The sequence below is a fragment of the Trachurus japonicus genome, unplaced genomic scaffold, assembly GCF_045865225.1.
Source record: "Trachurus japonicus isolate A0001 unplaced genomic scaffold, Traja_1.0 AP029848.1".
Lineage (NCBI taxonomy): Eukaryota > Metazoa > Chordata > Actinopteri > Carangiformes > Carangidae > Trachurus > Trachurus japonicus.
Window position 1 is genome coordinate 113,895 of NW_028219981.1, and position 21,570 is coordinate 135,464.

The following is a 21,570-nucleotide window of genomic DNA, read 5'->3' on the forward strand; positions in this document are numbered from 1 at the left end:
AGGAGGACAGACAGGAGGATCACGCGTGTGTGCGCATAGCGTGTGTGTGCTCCCCTCCACTACACAAAACAGCTGATCGCTGATCGCTGCCACTCTGATCAATGAGAGCATTTCGCCGCGGCACAATCCTCTTTTTTTCTCTCCTTTCATCAGCTCTAAACTCACTCTTCTGCACCGCGATTACAAACCACAGCGTGCTTTCCAGCAGTAGGCTATATTTTTTCTTTTTTTTTTTTACACATATTTTTATTTTATTTTTTTCAGAGCACTTTCTATGCGCTAACGTCAGACGCACGCTCATCCGTCATGACGTCGGTAGATCCTTTAGTCCGCTGTCATAATAGCAGTGTGAAAGCGAACTTTACTGGACTATATGGAAACAATGTAACAAAAAAAAAAAATTAAGTCCGGACCTTGGTCCGGACTATTAGGTGTGAAAGCGCCCTCAGACTAGAGGACTGGGAGCTGAGGACTGAGGACAGAGCTTCACAACTTCTCTCTGAGAGGTTACAGCCACTCAGCCTGAAAGGAGAACAACCAGACAAAAAGTACCAGTGACAGAAAATGTGCTTGTTTGACAAGAAGTTAATCCAGATGGATAAATGTTCACTTACAGAGCTTTGTTGGAGGCTTTGACCACTGGCAGCAGCCTCAGAAGAGCCTCCTCTGAACCAGAGTATTTCTTCAGGTCAAACTCGTCCAGATCTTCTTCTGATGACAGTAAGATGAAGACCAGAGCCGACCATTGACCAGGAGACAGTTCATCTGTGGAGAGACGTCCTGATCTCAGGGACTGTTGGATCTCCTCCACTAGCGAACGATCATTCAGTTCATTCAGACAGTGGAACAGGTTGATGCTTTTCTCTGCAGAGAGATTCTCACTGATCTTTCTCTTGATGTACTGGACTGTTTCTAGATTGGGCCGTGAGTCACTTCCTGTCTTTGACGTTAGACCTTGTAGGAGAGTCTGATTGGTCCCCAGTGAAAGACCCAGGAGGAAGCGGAGGAACAAGTTCAGGTGTCCATTTGGACTCCGTAAGGCCTCGTCCACAGCGCTCTGGTATAAGTTTGTCTCTGCAGATTTGACTCCAGTTGTTTCAGTCTTCTTGGAGGTTGTTTGTTGTTGTGACATCAGGTTGAGTCCAGAGTTGATGAAGGTCAGATGAACATGAAGAGCAGCCAGAAACTCCTGAACACTCAGATGGACGAAGCAGAACACCTTGTCCTGGACCTGGTACAGGCCTCTCTCCTCTTTAAAGATCTGTGTGAACACTCCTGAGTACACTGAGGCTGCTGTGATATCGATGCCACACTCTGTCAGGTCTGATTCATAGAAGATCAGGTTTCCTTTCTGCAGCTGCTCAAAAGCCAGTTTTCCCAGAGACTCAATCATCCTTGTGCTCTCTGGACTCCAGTGTGGATCTGTCTCAGCTCCTCCATCATACTTGACCTTCTTCAGTTTTAGATGAACCACCAGGAAGTGGATGTACATCTCAGTCAGGGTCTTGGGCAGCTCTCCTCCCTCTCTGGTCTTCAACAGCTCCTCCAGAACTGTAGCAGTGATCCAGCAGAAGACTGGGATGTGGCACATGATGTGGAGGCTTCGTGAGGTCTTGATGTGGGAGATGATCTCTCTGGCCTGCTTCTCATCTTCTCTCTTCTTCTGTGGGTCAGTGAACCCTCTGACCTCTGTCACCATGTCAACACACTGAGGAGGGATCTGATTGGCTGCTGCAGGTCGTGTGGTTATCCAGAGGCGAGCAGAGGGAAGCAGTTTCCCCCTGATGAGGTTGGTCAGCAGCACGGTGACTGAGGTGGACTCTGTCACATCAGTCAGGATCTCAGTGTTGTGGAAGTCCAGAGGAAGTCGACACTCGTCCAGACCGTCAAAGATGAAGACCACCTGGAACTGATCAAACCTGCAGATTCCTGCTTCTTTGGTTTCAGGGAAGAAGTGATGAACAAGTTCCACCAAGCTGAACTTTTTCTCTTTCAGCACATTCAGCTCTCTGAAGGTGAAGGGAAATGTGAAGTCTATGTCCTGGTTGGTTTTGTCTTCAGCCCAGTCCAGAGTGAACTTCTGTGTTAAGACTGTTTTCCCAATGCCAGCCACTCCCTTTGTCATCACTGTTCTGATTGGTCGGTCTCTGCCAGGTGAGGCCTTAAAGATGTCTTCTTTTCTGATGGTTGTTTCTGGTCTGTCTGGTTTCCTGGACACTGTTTCAATCTGTCTGACCTCATGTTCATCATTGACCTCTCCAGCCCCTCCCTCTGTGATGTAGAGCTCTGTGTAGATCTGGTTCAGAAGGGTTGAGTTTCCTGCTTTAGAGATCCCCTCAAACACACACTGGAACTTCTTCTTCAGGGCAGATTTGTGTTCACGTCGACAAACTGCAGCACAACTTTCTAAATAGAGAGAAAAAAATGAGATCAATGAATGAAATATGAATCAATATTTTAATATCTAATTGCACGTAAAGGTCTAGTGTGAAATACTTGTCAAGGTTTATTGACAAAACCTGAATCTCCTACCCATGATTATATTTGTATAAGTGTATAATCGCTATAAACAGCAATATAATAATAATGAAACAAAATTTGTTGCAGCCTTATAATTCTTCTTTTATATATACATATAGCAAGGGTCTTGCTTTAGAGAGTGCCGCCATCTGGCACCACCATGTTTGTACGGCAGCCCGAATGGAAAATCCAGCCAGATGAGGTGAAGATGGTTTAGATCTTCACCTCACCGCTCCATGCTCCTGAAATACTCCCAGTCCTCTCAGTCGAGTAAACAAGTAGTTTTGTCCTCAGAGGAAACCATCACTTTGCCAACGAGAGGGGTGAGTGCAAGTGAGTGAGTGAATGAGCGCTGCAATCTAGAGTCTGAACAATAGATGTCACGGCTTTCACCCCATTTTACAAACTAAACCTTTAAGAATGCTCATGATTATTTAGAAAAGTTTGGAAAAGTTTTTTCAGCCAATCATCTTTGATAAAACCAATCATACATCATTATAAAGGTGACTAATCAGGTTTTCCAACGGTATGAAATCCAACACCAATTGGTTATTATTAAAGGGGAGAAATGATTGACTAAAATAACACTTGAGGAGATTATTTCACTGTATCTCTATCTTCTAAAAAATGTTCTAGAAATCCTCTTACTGCTCTGCAGACAGTCAGCCAGCTCCTCCTGCTTCATTCTCCTAAGGAAGTTCACTATGATCTTCAGAAATGACTCGCTGCTCCTCCTCTGATCCTCATCATCACCATCATTGTCATGATTATCTAATAATTCTGGGCAATTTGGACTCAGAAGTTTTTGGACTCTCTTCAGCTTGTTCTTCACAAAAGTGACAATGTCCTCCTCCAGCAGCTGGAAAAACAATAGCATGCAGTTTAAACTTCACTTTCAGTATAAACACATGGATCAAACATCAGATCATTGGACTGTGCTTAATCATATCCACTTCTCTTCACAGCTACACAGAGAGATTTGGAGATGTTAATCAAACCTGCTGATCTGGGCAAATTATATTCAGTACCTTGGTGCTGAACTGGTGCTAAAGACTATTGTAAAAAAAAAAAAAACATTTTGTTTTGTTTCATAAGAGAGGACAAAATAAACCTCATTGTCCAAGTTATTTTTGATGAGGCTGAAATACCAAAGAAAAATTACACCGTCAAATGTTTTCTTTAGGATTCATTGCAGATGAACAGGAGAGAGACGAGAAATGTTTTGTAAAACAAATAAAGCACCGACACTGTCAGTAGTTGAACATTTCTTGGTGGCTGCTGTAGTCATCAGTTCTGTGTGTGGATGAACATTTACACACCATAAATATGGGGTCCAGGTCTGTGTGATGCTGTTTGGTGGACTGATCACTGAGAACCTCTGAGGTCTCCGGGAGAACTCTGTGGAGAACAGTTTAGAACATGAATTGAAACAATTGCATGATTGTAAATTGAACTAAATTGGAAAAATTCTGGATGCCCAAAAACTTTTTAAAAAGACGGAGATAATAATGTTTGGGTGCAATCCATCAGTGACGATTTTATGGTAAGTATAGGGCTATCTCTCCTCCAGATACCTACAGTAATTCTTGCTTTTATTAATTGTCAGCTTGATAACTGCAACTCACTCTACAGTGGGTAGAGAATGTTTTGCATGGGTCACAGCAGAGATCATAACTGTGTGCTTGGTGTGGCTGAATAATCTTTTCATCTACTGCACTGTTTGCCCTGCTAGGTTGTTCTGCTGATGGTGAAGCATTATAACACTTTCCTAGTAAGGTGTTATTGAGTTGTTGGATGGGGACTTTGTCCACACTGTCTCTGAAGTCTTTGTGTGATAGATGATGTGGTGTATTTGGGAGTGATTTGAGAGTCACTACAGCCCTAGAGTTCATACTGTGTTGTGGTGTCTGAAGTTCACCTTCCGAAAACACAAAGTAATTGTCAATATAACTAACGTCCGGCCATAGCTTTTAAGTCGCAAATGCATATGGTCATTGTCCCCACCACTTTTCAAAGTATACTGACGCCCTTGGTGCAATCCATCAGTGAGGATTTTATGGTAAGTAAAGGGCTATCTCTCCTCCAGATACCTACAGTAATTCTTGCTTTTATTAATTCTCAGCTTGATAACTGCAACTCACTCTACAGTGGGTACTATAGTTTCATTTAGACGTTTCCCTCACGGAAAGCGTGATTCACGCGTTGCGTGAAATTGTAGGTCACATTGTAGCCACTAGGTGGAAGCATCGTACTGAGATGCAGCTCAAAAGATTTTGGGATAATTCCACGTTTGAGCACAACGTAGCTGCAATGGAGAGTGGCGCTGTTTATAAGCCATAGGCTACTTAATTTGCAGCTGTGGTTGAGAGAGCTAGAGAGTGAATGGAGAGAGGGACCGCTATGCCGGTCAATCAGATCAATGTTTTTTTTTTTTTATTGTATCACAGTGGTTACAGTAGCCTACGTTCAACAGGATCAGTGGTTCTCATGGGGGTCCCTCCATATTTCTGATCTCTCCTGTAGCCTGGCCGGGTCTGGCTCCAAGTTTGAGTAAATTGTCTCATATCTATTTTCTGCAAATTCTGGTGAATGTAACAATCCACTCATAGCCGACGATCGCTCGTTTAAACAGTTTTTAAGCTGCTTCGTCCGTGCCAGCAGCCTGGACCCGATGCGGCTGGACTCACAAGCGGAGCATTAATGCACATCTGTCAGCAGCTGCTCCAAAAAACACAATTTGAAGGGACAGATTAGATGCTGATTTTGTTAACAGTGACTTTGTTCATGCTACTTTAATAGAATGGAGCGACAACGGGCTGATTTCAGCCAAGAGCAGCAGGTTGTTTTAATGGAAAGTAGGCTACGAGCGATACAAAAAAGCTGATCACAGCCTGAAGCAACAGTGTTGCTGCAAATATAACAAGAGGAGGCTGCTTTTAATTTCTGACAGCTGAACATTGCGCTTTTAAATATGAAGCTTATCCAAACAAAAAACTAGAGCAACAACAACTGTCATTTTTTAAATTTGTGTTTTATATTGTTTTCATATATTTCACTGATTGTAATAGAATGCAAGTGTGTTTTATTGAAAGCCAGACTGGGTGTGTGTATGAAAATCGCTACAGTGAACTGGTGCTCTGGTTTTTGCTCTACAATCTCATAGTTTCAAAGAAAACGGATTGATTGATTTTTACTTACAATTTATATTATATTACTATATTGTTGCAACTTTAGAAAATATAATCCAGGAGAAAAAGGGTTTACAAACATGGACCAAAACGGCTCAGTAATACGTACAAAAATCCAAAAGAAACGAAAATGAACAAACAAAAAAACAACTAAACATCATGAAGTGGTCTCAGTCTGTGTTTTACGCATGCCTCTGTGCGTCTGGCACATGTGTCTTGGAGTTCTGAAAATGGAGGCTTTATGTTCAGCTCCCCTTACATGTGAAATTTATTACATGAAACACGACGAAATTTCTTCACTTAGCCTATGAACTGAAAAGTGTCAGGAGAGCTACTGTAGTAACCGGTTTTTCTGTTCAAAGCAAACAGCTGTGTGAAGTACTGTGGGGGGCAGGACTTTTGTCTGACAATGTACCTGAGTGAAGTATCCACAAACACACCCATTGGTCAGAGATAAAGAGGATGCTAATGTGTCGCTCATGTGTTACATTGTGTCCAGCTGTCGTCACAGCAATTATTACAAGCACATCTATTGGTCATTGCTAATATTTTTTTTTACCAGTCCATCACAGTGTGCATGGCATGTGTGAGTGTGTTTGTATGTACTGCTGCTGTAACTTGCGAATTTCCCCGTCGTGGGATGAATAAAGGCATACTTTACTTTACTTTACTTTACTTTATATGTCTATTAAGCTCATTACTTTCAATAGAGCCGAGAAGGTGGAACATAGTAAAATTTTTTTCATTCTAGTTTTAGAGGTTGCATTAAAATATATATATATATATATATATATATAAAATAAAGTTATTACTTTACATCACGTTCATAAGATGAGAAGCCGTTTTGGTCCATGTTTGTAAGCCTTTTTTTCCCCTGGATTATATTTTCTAAAGTTCCAACAATATATTAATATAATATTGTTTTCGTTTCATTTCGTTAAGTAAAAATCAATCAATCCAGACGCGTGTCTCTCTAAACGGGTCCGCTCGACAAACACACACACTGTCAAAACATGGATGAATGAAACCTATCAACTTTGTATCGGCCGCGTCTTGTAGCCTATTTCTATCGAGGAAAAGTTATTTCAGGATATCCTATGTTTTATCACCCAGCCCGAAAGTGACACAGGCTCTTGCCCGTTCATTCACGAGAAATCATCCAGCTACACTCAATCAAACAAGGTGGGGAATGAGAAATCTGTGGCACTACTGTACAGTAGTTGGCTCATTTTAAAAACACAGACGGGTGTGTTTGGAGCTGACGAGACTGAGGACCGAAAAAAGAGAGTGAGACGTATACTCTAGCTGCCGTCGTCACATTTTTCTCATTGAAAAACTATACTGTATTATTATTATTACATTGCATTCCCCCTTCGTGTTCACTGCTCCGTGCTGCTGTCTTATGGAGGCGTCCTGCTGCTCACAGATGCCACCTGGCGGTCGTTTGGGCACATTGCAGCTTCTGGTGAAAACACAATTACTCCTCCACAAAAAATCTGTGTGACTCTCCCGTGAAATCGTCCAAATGAAACTAGTACCCACTGTATGTTGGCCTGGATCACTCACAATTACTCTGTCAACAAATAAAGAATTATTATTATTATCATTATTAACAACTTGTACAGAACGCAGCAGCACAACTCCTCACTGGAAAACAAAAGCGAGATCACAGATCCCCAGTCTCGGCCTCACTCCACTGGCTCACGTTTTTTTTAAGAATTGATTTTAAGATTTCACAGTTTGTTTTTAACGCTCTTAATGCACTGGTTCTCCAGTACCTGGCTGAGCTCCTACATATCCATGCACTTGCCATAGCACTGAGATCAGCCAATCAGCTGCAACTAGTCAGCCCAGAAACTCGGCTGAAGACCAAAGGTGATCAAGCTTTTGCTGTGGTTGCTCCTCGGCTCTGGAACAGCCTGCCATGGCACATCTGGTCAGCAGGGTCATTAAGACGTTTAAATCCTCCTTAAAACATACTTTTTCTCCGTGGCATTCGGTTGGGTTGACACATTTAGTCTTTTACTTGTATTGTGTTTGTTTTTAGAGCTTGTATTTTATTGCATTTTACTGTGTATTTTATGGTATTTTACTAATACCATGTTATTATTGATCTGTGCAGCACTTTGGTCAAATATGTTTGTTTTTTAGGTGCTCTATAAATAAAGTCTGAGTTGAGTTGAGTTTCTAAAGATGTTTTCAATGAATAACATGAGATGATGAAGCAAAATTGAGAGCTTTTATATAGAGAATAATCGGGTTTTACCTTTCTGTGACGTCATCAATCTGAACCATACACCTGTCACTCTTCATGGACAAAGAGCTGGGGACAGGAGAGTCTTCTCCCTGCTTCTTGTTGCTGGTAATAAAGAAGATAACAATGAGATGATACTGAACTTGATAATGACCCAAATAAACATCAAATCACATAAGATTGGACTTTTGCTCTCTGTCGATTGGACCACTTTGTGACTTTGTGACATGCCAGGCCACAAGATGAGACTGTTGTTCACTCATGACGGACAAATATGGACACATGTGCAGACACACACGTAGTCAGTGGCGGATTGGCCATTGGGAGCAACACGTTCTCACTCCCAGTGCATCAACAGCCTGACGAACAGTCACTGTCCCTCATCGTCACATGCCTGACTCATTAGGTGCCCGTTTTTCGTCAGGTTTTGACGCGCTGGGCTTTCAGTTGATTCCAATGCAATCCCCTTCGCGGCGATATGTGACGCTCAGAGCAAGTGATCCAGTCGACCCGGCTGCGGCACTGAAAGACGCTGTGAGCGGAAGATAACTTTTTTTTTTTTTTTACTTTTCCTTAAAGCTTTATTGAACCTGATGCTGCTGTGTCTGACGTAGCTTTCGGCAAGGACGTCCTTTCGGTTATTTATTTATTTATTTAGTGATCATGGTGTTGGTGCGGAATAATCAATCAATAAATAAATAAATTACGTCCTTGTCGGAAGCTACGTCAGACCAGGGGGGGGGGTTGTGGTTTCTACAGGTGAAGACCACTTCTGCGTTCAAAAAGCTGCTCTGTTTAATCAATATTCTGAAGAAAGATCTGATTATTAGCCATAACGCTGTAACCATCCAAGGAAGACTGTGTAACAATATTATGTGCTTCTGCTGAGTCCAAAAGCCCTTTGTAATATCAACTTTATTTTAAGAAAACACGCTTTGTTTCCAATGTCATATCACGGAAAAGCACTACATTACCCATAATCCTCATATTTATCAGCAACGTGTCTGATTGGTTGAGCTTGCTGTTACCAGCAAATGAAAAAATAAAACAAATTGAGCTTATATTATTTTCTTAGTAACTAAAAGGTCTTAACATCTTTTTTGTTTTCAACATTGAATAAAAAAACGGTGCTATATTGTTAAAATTCAACAATAAAGTGCATAAAAGTTGGCTTTTTTAATTTTTTTTCCATAATTTTCACCAGCATCTTTCTGGTCCACATCACATCACATTTATTGTAATTTTTAATTCAATGAGTGAAATTTTATTTTTTATCTGAAAAACATTATTATGAATTCAAGGGTCAGAGGTCACTAATTAGTGTTAAATTTAACCTTTTTTTAACTAAGAGGGTCTCTCACGCTTTAAGTCTGACAGACCCTGAGTCAGAAAAGCCGAAATAGACAAAACACATTTCCAAAAGTCGTACAGTTCAGATTTTTTTAATACATGGTTCGGGGGCCCAAGATGAGCGCGTAGGTGTGTGTTCGGTCCTGATTGAGCCATTACTTTTTGAGAGGCGGGGCTTCAAACAGCCGCATTCCTTTGTTTCCTGGAGGCCGCCGTTTCCATAGAAACAGACCAAATCACTTGAAACTTGGCCTGTGGACTCATGGTGAGGCCCTTATCCATCTCCCCGAGACCCAACTCTGTGGGAGCATGGGAAAGCCAAGTGGCCCCCCGGGGCCCCTAGCGCAACGGGACCAAAATATTCTGATAGAGGACTCTCTGATATACAACCTATTAATATTTCATGATGATAACTTAAAGCGTGTGTGTTTTGTTAGGAAAAAGCAGGAATGACTGGATTCACTTTGATGTTTGACCTCTTTGACCTTTGACACTTACCAATTGGCTTTATGCACAGCTCCCCTACTTCCTGATCGTACACCAGCTCCTTTAGCTAAAAATTCAGCCTGATAGGCCAAAGCATCTGGAAGCTATTAAAGAATTGCTGTTCAAACATTTCTCCTTTAATATGAGGTCAGAGAAAGGAACATTGCTTTTTGGCTATTTGTGACCTTTCTGAATGTCACAGAGCTCTGAATTTTATCACACACAATCTACTAGACATTCTGGACCACATATTAAAAGCTCATCTTCCTGCATCAAAGTCTTGACACTTGTGAAGGTCGCACGGGTTTGAAATTGCACATGGTGGATGGTCTTAGGCCCCGGACAAACAAATTAAACTTTCAGCCTTATAACCCCAAGAATGTGGACGTTATTAGACAAAAGGCTTCTAAATCTAGGCTTTGAACGCCGAGAAACGAGCCTGGACGGTCAGCTGTGACCCTTCTGGAGGTCCGACAGATCTAAAATTCTACAGAAACGTTGTCCCTAGTGCTCTGAACAACCTATCAAAATCTCAGCTTCCCGCATCAAAGTCTTGGTGTTTTATTCAAGGAAACGGGGTCAAAAAGGTCACAGATCAGCGACCTTTGACACTTGTGAAGGTCACATGGGTTTGAAATTGCACATGGTGGATGGTCTTAGGCCCCGGACAAACAAATTAAACTTTCAGCCTTATAACCCCAAGAATGTGGACGTTATTAGACAAAAGGCTTCTAAATCCAGACTTTGAAGGCCGAGAAACGAGCCTGAACGGTCAGCTGTGACCCTTCTGGAGGTCCGACAGGTCTGATATCCTACAGAAACTTTGTCCCTAGTGCTCTGAACAACCTATCAAAATCTCAGCTTCCCGCATCAAAGTCTTAGTGATTTATTCAAGGAAACAGGGTCAAAAAGGTGGACTGTGGACCCCAGGAAGACTAGCGGCGTTCTAGAGCGCAGCTAATGGGGATCCTAACAAATAAAAAATAAAAAAAAGGTTAAATTTAACACTGATCAGTGACCTCTGACCCTTGAATTCATAATAATGTTTTTCAGATAAAAAATAAAATTTCACTCATTGAATTAAAAATTACAATAAATGTGATGTGATGTGGACCAGAAAGATGCTGGTGAAAATTATGAAAAAAATTTAAAAAAGAAAGAAGTCAAGCCAACTTTTATGCACTTAATTGTTGAATTTTAACAGTATAGAACCGTTTTTTTATTCAATGTTGAAAACAAAAAAGATGTTAAGACCTTTTAGTTACTAAGAAAATAATATAAGCTCAATTTGTTTTATTTTTTCATTTGCTGGTAACAGCAAGCTCAACCAATCAGACACGTCGCTGATAAATATGAGGATTATGGGTAATGTAGTGCTTCTCCGTGATATGACATTGGAAACAAAGCGTGTTTTCTTAAAATAAAGTTGATATTACAAAGGGCTTTTGGACTCAGCAGAAGCACATAATATTGTTACACAGTCTTCCTTCCTTGGATCCTTGGATCGTTATGGCTAATAATCAGATCTTTCTTAAGAATATTGATTAAACAGAGCAGCTTTTTGAACGCGGAAGTGGTCTTCACCTGTAGAATCCACAACTCACCCCCCTTGGTCTGACGTAGCTTCCGACAAGGACGTAATTTATTTATTTATTGATTGATTATTCTGCACCAACACCATGATCACTAAATAAATAAATAAACTAGAAAATTTCCTCTGGGGAAATTTTGAATGGGCCACGGGGCTACTGCCGGTTTTGCCATCTCTGTCAACATGGGAATCAAACCCACGATCTTAAGGTCAAGACAGAGCTGATCAGACAGACACATGATCATCTTTCTATAAGTACTGATATGGAGGAGCTGTAACCACATTAGGTTAACTGTGTGCGTGTGCGTGTAATCGCATGAAGTTACCTGTGTGTGTTAGAGTGTGGGAGAGGAGTGCACGCTTCTGCGCTCATTTGTACAGTATGTTACCTGTGTGTTTTGATGCGTGTGTGTGTCTGTAACTGTAATCACATGAAGCTGGTTCTAGAGTGTGAGTGTGTGTGTGTGTGTGTGTGTGTGTGTGTGTGTCAGCCCCGGCTGCAGAACCAAATCTAAGGGGGGGCATTGCATCTTTTCAGGGGGGCGCACTTTAAAAAAATATTTCTTTACTATCTAATAGAGTGTCGCCCCCCCCCCTCACAAGCACACGCACCACTTGCAATAGGGGGGTTTGGGGGCAGTCCCCCAGAAAAAAAAAAATTAACACATAAATGAGGCATTCTGGTGCACTCTGAGGAGAAATAGGGGGAAAGGACAACATTGCTTCAGATAAAAAACAAAACAAAAAAAAACAGATTCAGTAGCCTACTGACTGGGGTTCCTATCATTGTAATGGCAAGAGTGTATTAAACTGGTCTGGGGAGCTGTGGCTGGAGAGCAAAAACAAAACTCAGTTTTTAAATCTTTCGCCCTGGACCAGCCTTCAAGGGCCTGATTCCTCTGCTTCACCATGGAGCTCACTGTCTCCTTCCACTTCTGCCCTATTTTCATCTTTATGTTGATAGCTGGAGCTACTGTCAGATATTAATATAAGACCCACACATGCTTTAGCTTTATACTGCTGAATAATTGGAGCGGACATGTCCTGAGATTTTCACCCTTCTATGGTTATAGAATAAAGCCTTTTACAGCATGTACACACGCAGCGCGAGCACACACACACACACACCTGTTATGGTTCTCGTGCTCAGCTGTCGCTCGTGCCTCAGGTTGCTGCTCTGTCCTACCAGAGGCAGTTTTAGTTTGTGGCGGTGGTCGGAAAATAATTTCCTAATATCCATTGATATCAGTTTTTAATTAGCCTACACATTTCCTCTCGCTCCGAGACGGCAGTGTGAATGTAAACAAACTTCCGCGCGTCGCTTGCAGCAGCACGTACGCGTCACGTGACACAAGCCGAGACGTATCTTCCATAATGAATTAAATCATAATGAAATATTTTTTTTGTATTTTAAATTTTACTGATTTCAGTTAACTGAATATGAATTAATACAATGTGACACACAAAACAAATTATGACTCCTCCCCAAACAAAATTCAGCAGGAAAAAAAACTCATTGCTCCTCTGACAGCCAATGGGGGGGCAAGGAGGCACGGGCGGGGGGGCACTGCCCCCCTAATTGACCCCCTGACGCCGGGGCTGGTGTGTGTGTGTGTGTGTGTGTGTGTGCATGTGTGACTGTGTGTGAGCGTCTGTGTGTGTCTGTCTGTGTGAGTGTGCATGCCTGTGTTTGTGCGTGACTGACTGAATTCATTTCCTATGGACATCCTCTGTCAGTCTGGTTTATCATGTGTGTGTGTGGGGCTGTGTTTAAAAACATCTTAACGAGCGGCCAGGCTGCACCTGCACCTGTTCTATTTATAGACATGATAACGAGCTGGCCGCTACAGCTGGACCAACTGCACACAGAGCAGAGCAGAGCAGAGAGATTTGAGCTCGGAGCAGCTCCCAAAAACAGCCCAGAAAAAGAGAACCGTACCTCTTATCAGAATCTGGTCATGACCATCTGGGCAAGGAGACCTTCCTGAGCATTTTGATGTGCATTAAATGTTTGTAGGGCAAAAACTTTTCTCAGAATCGCAGGTTAGAAAAGGGGGTCATTTCTGCTTTTCTCAAAAAATCAGCTCCTACTTTTGTATTGAAGTCAATGAGCCACTGGAGCGGGTCTAGCTGCACAAAGAGGCTCCGTAATAAAATTCTGTAAGTCTGTCTGCTGTTTTGAGCACATCATATGAGACACGACAAGTGTGGCTACAAACGGTGAAGAAATAATGTGTCTAGAGTTTAATTTGTGGCCGTGCTGACAGTTTATCCAGAAAAAATCCAGAATGTTTTTTCACTCTCTCTCACTCTAACCGATGATGTCATGTTACGCGCTCTGACATGAACATTCCGTGCAATACACATCCATTATTCATTAGATTCACATGACGTCACTGTGTTTCTGCGCCGCCATATTTGTGTCCGAATCAGGGCAATCTGGGCCATGGATGTATTATATTAACGATCTGGGCACAGATCACAGCGTCACGTTACCAGAACAAGTGGAGTAGTAGGAGGAAATCAGCAAGAGACCGAAAATTGACGTTATTTGAAAGATGCCAGGATTATATTGTGCTGTTGACTGTGATAGCAGTCGCCAAAAAAAACCCAGACTGCAGTTTTATTCCATCCCAAAAGACGTAAAGTTATAGACGGAATAAATAGTTGACTGCAGGCAGTCTATCAGTGCAGCATGGGCTGTGACAAGTCTCACAAAAAGAGGGGATTCACTTTTTTTTAATAACATGGATATATTGAATTCTGCATTTTGATTACTTTCTTATTAATTACTCACTGATTCTGCATTTAGGGTCTTTTATTTCTGTATAACAGACCGTTGCTAAGTAAAACGGGCAGTTGCTAGGGACGCCGCTCTGATCAGCGGAGCAGGGCAGAAGAACTATCAAGGGTTTTTACCTTGTGTTTCATTTTTACCAGCTTCAGACTAATTGTGATGTTAGAAAAATGACTTGTAGCTTGTTAGAGGGAGAGTGGAGGCTCTCTGCCTCCCTCACCGCTGCTGGAATCAAACCTGCGATCAGAGGGGACAGAGCGGACGGGCCAGCGCAGTGTCACAGCTGTGACCAGCTGTGTCTGTGCCACCGCGAGTCCGCGACACAACGTGTCCCGTAACCGTCATCTCTTATGACAGACAGGACTACATAAATGCGCACATCGTAACATTTACATGATAATTCATCAATCTACTGATTGATTATCAAAAAACAACTACACACGAGTCGACCGAGAGGAGGGTGAGGAGCAAACAGCGGAGAAGTGACCGGACTTTGATCAACATTACGTCTCAAATTAATTAATTAATTAATTAATAAACTGTGTAATAAATGGGATAATATAGAGTTAGTCTGTTGTTATAGAGATATAAACCCAGACAGGATGTATGAAACCCTGTCCTTTTGTCAAGAAACTCTCATTTCCATCCTGTGGTTTGCATGCTGTCATATGAGGAGACCTGTCAAATCGGACACAAATATGGCGGCGGTCCCTTCGACGTGACGTCACTGCAACCCATGAATAATCTCATAATTTCTCCAAAAATGATCATGGTCATTGATCAGGGATTGATCAAAAACTATATGACCTATCAAAACGTGGAGTGATACAACAATACACAAGACTTGTGTCTACTGTTTAAAGTTTAAATGAAGTCTCTAGGTGAAAGTATGCCTGAGCAGTAGACGTTTGTTAAACTCCAATGATTGGTCTTTTTGGCTCTTTTTTTCCCACCCTCCCATTGACTTCAATGCAAAATTTTGCGCAGTTTTCGTACACTGTTGAGAAAAGTAATAGCACACCGATCCTGATCAGGGCGCACGTTTTGATATATAATTTGTAGACTAGTAGCGAACCGAAAATCGTCCGGAAGATGAAAAAAAAAAATAACTAGGAAAAAATCCACACAATAGAGGGTATGCACATGACGTCACGGTACTCGGAAGTCACTGTGGAACGTCCACTGAGTGGCAAAAAGACGAGTGGCAGAGCCGCCAAAGTTTAAAAACGAGCAAGTAACGAAGCGATTTTCTCCGAGCCCACACAAGTCTGACATGTCTATCTTTGCCAGCATGTAAAGCAGCAGCATGACCTAACAGAGCTGCTAAAAATCTTGAGGATACGTCTCACTTTGACCGAGTTACATTCAAGAACCTGTTCTCAATGACGGAAAGTAAATTCACTGGAGCGGTCATTTTTTTCGATCGATCAGCTGTGTTTACAGTTTCAGGTGTCATAGTTATGATGTTTAGACAGATAAATGAGTACTCTAACACATCCTACAGTTTGACTGGTCAGAGTTTTTCAGAATAAAAGCAGCTCGTGTTTTAGTGTCGGGAGTCACTGTCAGGACGACAGTAACAGCTGTAATCTCGTCCCTCTGCACAGTAACAGTGAGCCTGTCAGTCACTCTGCAGGTACCGCGGTCACCCTTTGTGTTACAGGAAGTGTCAGTGGAGCAGACGGTTTTGGGGAGCTGGTTGTCGGACACCCGGGCCAATCAAATCAATCCATCTAGTTATGTAATGACGCCGCTCGGCGACCTGTCGGCGTAATTAGCTCCGCTGTCTTCACTCGAGAAATGGAGGGACAGAAGAAAAGGAAAGGTGGAGCGAGCAGAGAGAGAGAGGGACAGAAAACGGAAAGCCCTTGCCACAGATGCAGCGAAATGTTGCAAAATAAGTGACATGTTCACCAGGAGGGAAGGTCAGTCAAAAACGCTATATCTTTTATTGCGTTTATCGTTCAATCACCGTCACCACCGCAGACTGTGTGTCTCACGGAGGGTAAATATGCGCCGCCCCAGCCCCCTCCACACACACAGGCACACGGCCCAACAATCAATCCAGAATACCTAGAGATGAATGAAAAATATTATTTTGTTGCATAATGTTTGAGCCACTACAGGATAGTTGCTGAAATAATAAATCATAATTAAATACAGCTAGCTTTTTTGTTTACTCTTAATCTATTAGGTTGCAGCTTTGTGGCAGTTTTCTTTATTGTAATTCTGCACCATAAATGATAGTTTGACAGTCATTATAATATAAGCTCTATATAGTACGACTATGAACTTTATAGGCTGTGTGCACAGACACCTGTCTTTCTGGGTTGTGTGTGCAATCATTAATAATATAAAATCAATCAATGAATATACTGTATATATGTATACACAGAGAAGTAAGTGTGTGTGTGTGTGTGTGTGTGTGTGTGTGTGTGTGTATGTGTGTGTGTGGTGACCATTGAGTTAGTTAATTATTGAACATCCGAGCTAGTATTTCTCTCTCTTTTTAAAAATATAGGCCCATTGTTTTGTGTGTCTTGCCTTGTACAATTGTGTATCCTATGGCTGCTGTCCTCATGAGTTTTTGAGGATTCACCCATTGCTATAACATTTGAAAATAGGGTTTTCAATGAAAATCATTTATTCAAATAGATAACTTATTGGTCACTCCTAATTTTCTTTTAACTATCAAATAGGGTTAGAATACACAACTAGAGGTATGGTGGTCTGCATGAGAAGGGTGGCCTGGAATGGCATCAAATTCCCGGCTTGAATTATTGTCCCAGTCCGCCACTGCACGTAATCTGTATGTACTGTCTAGAGCTAGACTTCAGCTCTGTATACTACCTACTGCTGTAACATGTTATGTCAAAATGTCATAAGTAAAAGAATGTTATGTCAAAATGTAAAAAGCAAAAGAAAAGAAAAGATTACGATAAAGATTTTATTCTGTGGGTAATGGGGGCGGGACTAGATAAGCTTTTGCTTCTCCTGCTTTCCCTTTCGGCCATGTGTATTGTATTATTTGAACTAAGATGAAGTGTGATGATGATGATTTAAATTGACATGCCCGAAATAAACAAATAAATAAATCAAGTTGGTTTCCACTGATGCTGCCCAGTATCACCAAGAATGTCAAGCTCAATAAAACCAAACAAAAGAGCCACAGTATGAAGATATTGCTTCATCATCTCATGTTATTCATAGAGAACATAGAAAACATAGAAAACATCTTTAGAAACTCTTGAGTTGAGTTTCTAAAGATGATGAATAACCTGAGATGATGAAGCAAAATTGAGAGCTTTTATATAGAGAATAATCGGGTTTTACCTTTCTGTGACATCATCAAAGTGAACCATACACCAGTCACTCTTCATGGACAAACAACTGGGGACAGGAGACTGTTGTCCACTTTTAAAATCATTGGGTAAACCCATAGACCGGTCACTCTTCATAGACAGACAGCTGGGGACAGGAGACTGTTGTCCACTTTTAAAATCATTGGGTAAACCCATAGACCTGTCACTCTTCATGGACAAACAGCTGGGGACAGGAGAGTCTGCTCCCTGCTTCTTGTTGCTGGTAACAAGAAAAATAACAAATAATGAGATATACTGAACCTGACAATGACCCAAATAAACATCAAATCACATGAGAAATCAAGTTAGTTTCCACTGATGTTGCCCAGTATCACCAAGAATGTCAAGCTCAATAAAACCAAACAAAAGAGCCACAGTATGAAGATATTGCTTCATCATCTCATGTTATTCATAGAGAACATCGAAAACATAGAAAACATCTTTAGAAACTCTTGAGTTGAGTTTCTAAAGATGTTTTCTATGAATAACCTGAGATGATGAAGCAAAATTGAGAGCTTTTATATAGAGAATAATCAGGTTTTACCTTTCTGTGACATCATCAAAGTGAACCATACACCAGTCACTCTTCATGGACAAACAACTGGGGACAGGAGACTGTTGTCCACTTTTAAAATCATTGGGTAAACCCATAGACCGGTCACTCTTCATAGACAGACAGCTGGGGACAGGAGACTGTTGTCCACTTTTAAAATCATTGGGTAAACCCATAGACCGGTCACTCTTCATGGACAAACAGCTGGGGACAGGAGAGTCTGCTCCCTGCTTCTTGTTGCTGGTAACAAGAAAAATAACAAATAATGAGATATACTGAACCTGATAATGACCCAAATAAACATCAAATCACATGAGAAATCAAGTTAGTTTCCACTGATGTTGCCCAGTATCACCAAGAATGTCAAGTAAGCTCAATAAAAACAAACAGTATGAAGATATGAGCTGTGAAGAGTCATGGACAGTTAGAGATCCTCATCTCACCTCTGAGCTTTGGTCTGGCTCTCATGTTCCCCCCTCAGAGTGGTTTTAGAGGGAGGGGCTCCCTCCTCTCTGTCCTCACACTGATTCATAGCAGAGCCCCCACCTTCACACAAACACAACAACAGGCTTCATCACAACAGGACTCAAATCATAGGACACATAATAATGTCTGTCTTAACATCCAGTAGATGAGATTGGAAAAGTGAACAACACAGGAAAACACAGGATTGTTACGTGCAATTTTGACTTATTGATTACAGCAGAAGTGATGTCATTAGTCCATACTGAACATTCACTCTCAGTTCATAGGAATCATTTGACAACGTTTTCAGTCTGGAGAGAGAAAGTATGCTTAACACATGAAATGTGTCAAAAATGTCCTTAAAGATTTCACTAATTATCTTCCCTAAATCAAACTGCTGTTGATTCTTCCTCCAAGTAACAATAACACATACGTAGCATAGCACATCGTCTTTTGACCTTTGACTAATATTTTCTCTTGAAAACGAGTCTGTGCTCGTGTTGGTAATAACTGCTAGATGACTGTGTTTTAAGGACATGGAGTCCAAACATCATCAGATCCATTTTGACCAAAGCTGCTCAACCAGTTCTGTCACTCTCTGCATTTATTTCTGATGTTGTTGTCTCAGGTTACAATCAGGCCTCTGTTGCTTCTATCAAACACTAACACAAATGTGAATAGTTCCTAAATTATTGTCATTTAACTCTATTTATAACAATATTTGACTCAATCTGAAACACCCATTAAGCATCAAAAATTTTCCTCATGTCCAGTCAAACAGTGACACAACCAAATGTGACCACATTTATCCTGTTCACCAGACATTTGAAGATTCTCACCTGCTGAACTCTCTTCAGGTTGACTTTCACACACTTTCCACCTTCATGTCTCAACAAAACATTTGAGAGAAGAAGCTGCTCCGTCTTCTTCATTAGTCATGCTGTATGTGAGCATTTAATCTGATTCACATCCTCATAACTTCAGAGTCCACACCTTAATAAACATCAGAATGACATCTACACCCGTCTAACCTGTTTAGAGAGGTGTAGTTCTATGGTCTGTCCACTAGATGGTGGTAAGTCATATTCCAGGGAGCAATATATTCAGGTTCAGTAACAGCTGACAGTCACATCCCTGACCAACAGCAGAGCACTTTGCATCAACTTGCATTTTGTCCAAAATATTACATTTCCAATTTTATGCAAAAAAAAAATGTAATATGTTTATGAGTGCAGTGAATTACATAAAAGCATAGTTCAACATTTAGTCAGGTCCTCCTCTCACCATAATCCCTATAGTCACAGCAGTAGGTTCATTACCTTTAATTATCGGTGCATGTTGTTTTGAGATCAGCGGGGCAGAGACGTGAGCTGCTCAGTGAACACAATGGAGGTGAACGGTGCAGGTCCCCTGTCCCTCATCAAACTCATCAAATACACAATGCAACAACTCCACAACGCTCTGGTGGACAAGTTGTGACCTGCACATTCACCACGCTATGAGATAATCATGTAACATTACATTCCGGAAATCACTCCGCCCAGCAGAATGTAGTTCCTATGATTGAATTAAGTTATACGTTTGTTAGTTTTTTCTTTTCTTTGCATCACTAGAGCTGACTGACACAGCAGCCAGGCTTCAGCATAATCACTGTATATTTTACCTGATACAGTAAAAGAAACGGCAGTCACGCAATTCAAAATTAGATTTAATGTAATTGAAAGATAATGAACAGTTTTTCCATTAAGAAGCTCATATATAGAAAGTCTTTTGACAGGTTGTATATTGGTGTGGTTCAGCAACATTAATAAAACGGTGGAGCTGCTGTTTGCAAACACAATCATTCGACCTGCTGTGTTCTGAACGCTCATCCAATGACTGTCTGCAATGGTGTTAATCCTGACACACACACACACACTTAGACAAGCGACCCGACCCGACACTGTTTTAACAAGAAGTCTGAACCAGAACCTGCTGCAGGTGTTTCACAGTTTTATTATTGCACAGTAGGAATGTGTGTGTGCGCGTGGTGATAGACAGATGTTTTCACTTGATGATCTTCCTCCTGTTGTGGAGGAGAAAGAAACTACAGAACTGATTTAGCTGATGGAGATCGAGGGGTTAAAACAATGATGTATTGATATTTGATATAAAAGAAAACGATCAATATCCTTTATTTAACCAAGTTAAAAAAAACTCCTTGAGATTTAAAACCTCTTTTCCAAGAGTGACCTGGCCAAGACGGCAGAATTTCAAAATAAAACTCACTATGTTTGAATTAATCTGATTATTGAGGTCAAAAACAAAAAAGGAACCAGATCATGGGGATTAATTAGAGTATTGATTAGAAACAGTGTCATTTCCTGTCTCTGCACCAGTTGTTTAATAAAGCTCTTTGAAAAACAGATTCTTCACCTCCTTTTATTCTGTATTCACCCAGGTGAAGTCCAGGTTTGTAGATCTGGACCTCCACTGGAGTAAAGTTGTGATGTGATATTATAGATTATAGATTATAGATCAGGCTTGATCTCATTATAAATCTTGATTATCTGCAGCACTGAAGCATCGACCTGCTGATATTGAACAAACTTTAAGTCACCGAAGTTGTTTTTAATGTGATCTGTGATGTTGCTGCTGTTTCCTGAATTAAAGATCTTTTATCTGTTGGTGTCTGAGATGATTGATCAGCAGAGAACGGGTCGACTTTATTATCTGAACGTCTCAGATATTAATGTGAAGAAGAATTTTCCCTCTTTATTAGGGCCCAAGCGTGGTTGGGTCTGCTGTGATCACTTTGACCGGGATGACTACTGCCAGTGAGAAGAAGAAGAGGCGTGCTAAAGGTAGAGACTATTACGTTCATTTCTCCTTTCTAGTATGTTGTCAGACAGTCATTGTAACTATCTGAGCCTGTCAGTGTGAAAAAATGCAGGTTTATTGGTTGAACTTTGACGGGTGCCACTTGCCCGGATGAAGAGCGTTAGCTGGGCTGCAGGCTGCCTGC

The 21,570-nt window shown here is 41.2% G+C and overlaps 1 protein-coding gene across 1 annotated transcript in view; it reads right to left on the reverse strand.

The window, feature by feature from the left end:
- Positions 1 to 6,152, reverse strand: part of LOC146960906 (uncharacterized) — a 29,053-nt gene extending 22,901 nt beyond the window's left edge. Inside the window, exons 1-5 of the mRNA XM_085771950.1 lie at positions 6,124 to 6,152; positions 3,840 to 3,918; positions 3,169 to 3,379; positions 615 to 2,406; positions 447 to 522 (exon numbers count right to left, since the gene is read on the reverse strand). Coding sequence (XP_085628076.1) covers positions 447 to 522; positions 615 to 2,406; positions 3,169 to 3,379; positions 3,840 to 3,918; positions 6,124 to 6,152 — 2,187 coding nt within the window. The remainder of the gene's footprint in view (positions 1 to 446; positions 523 to 614; positions 2,407 to 3,168; positions 3,380 to 3,839; positions 3,919 to 6,123) is intronic.
- Positions 6,153 to 21,570: the final 15,418 nt, after the last annotated feature.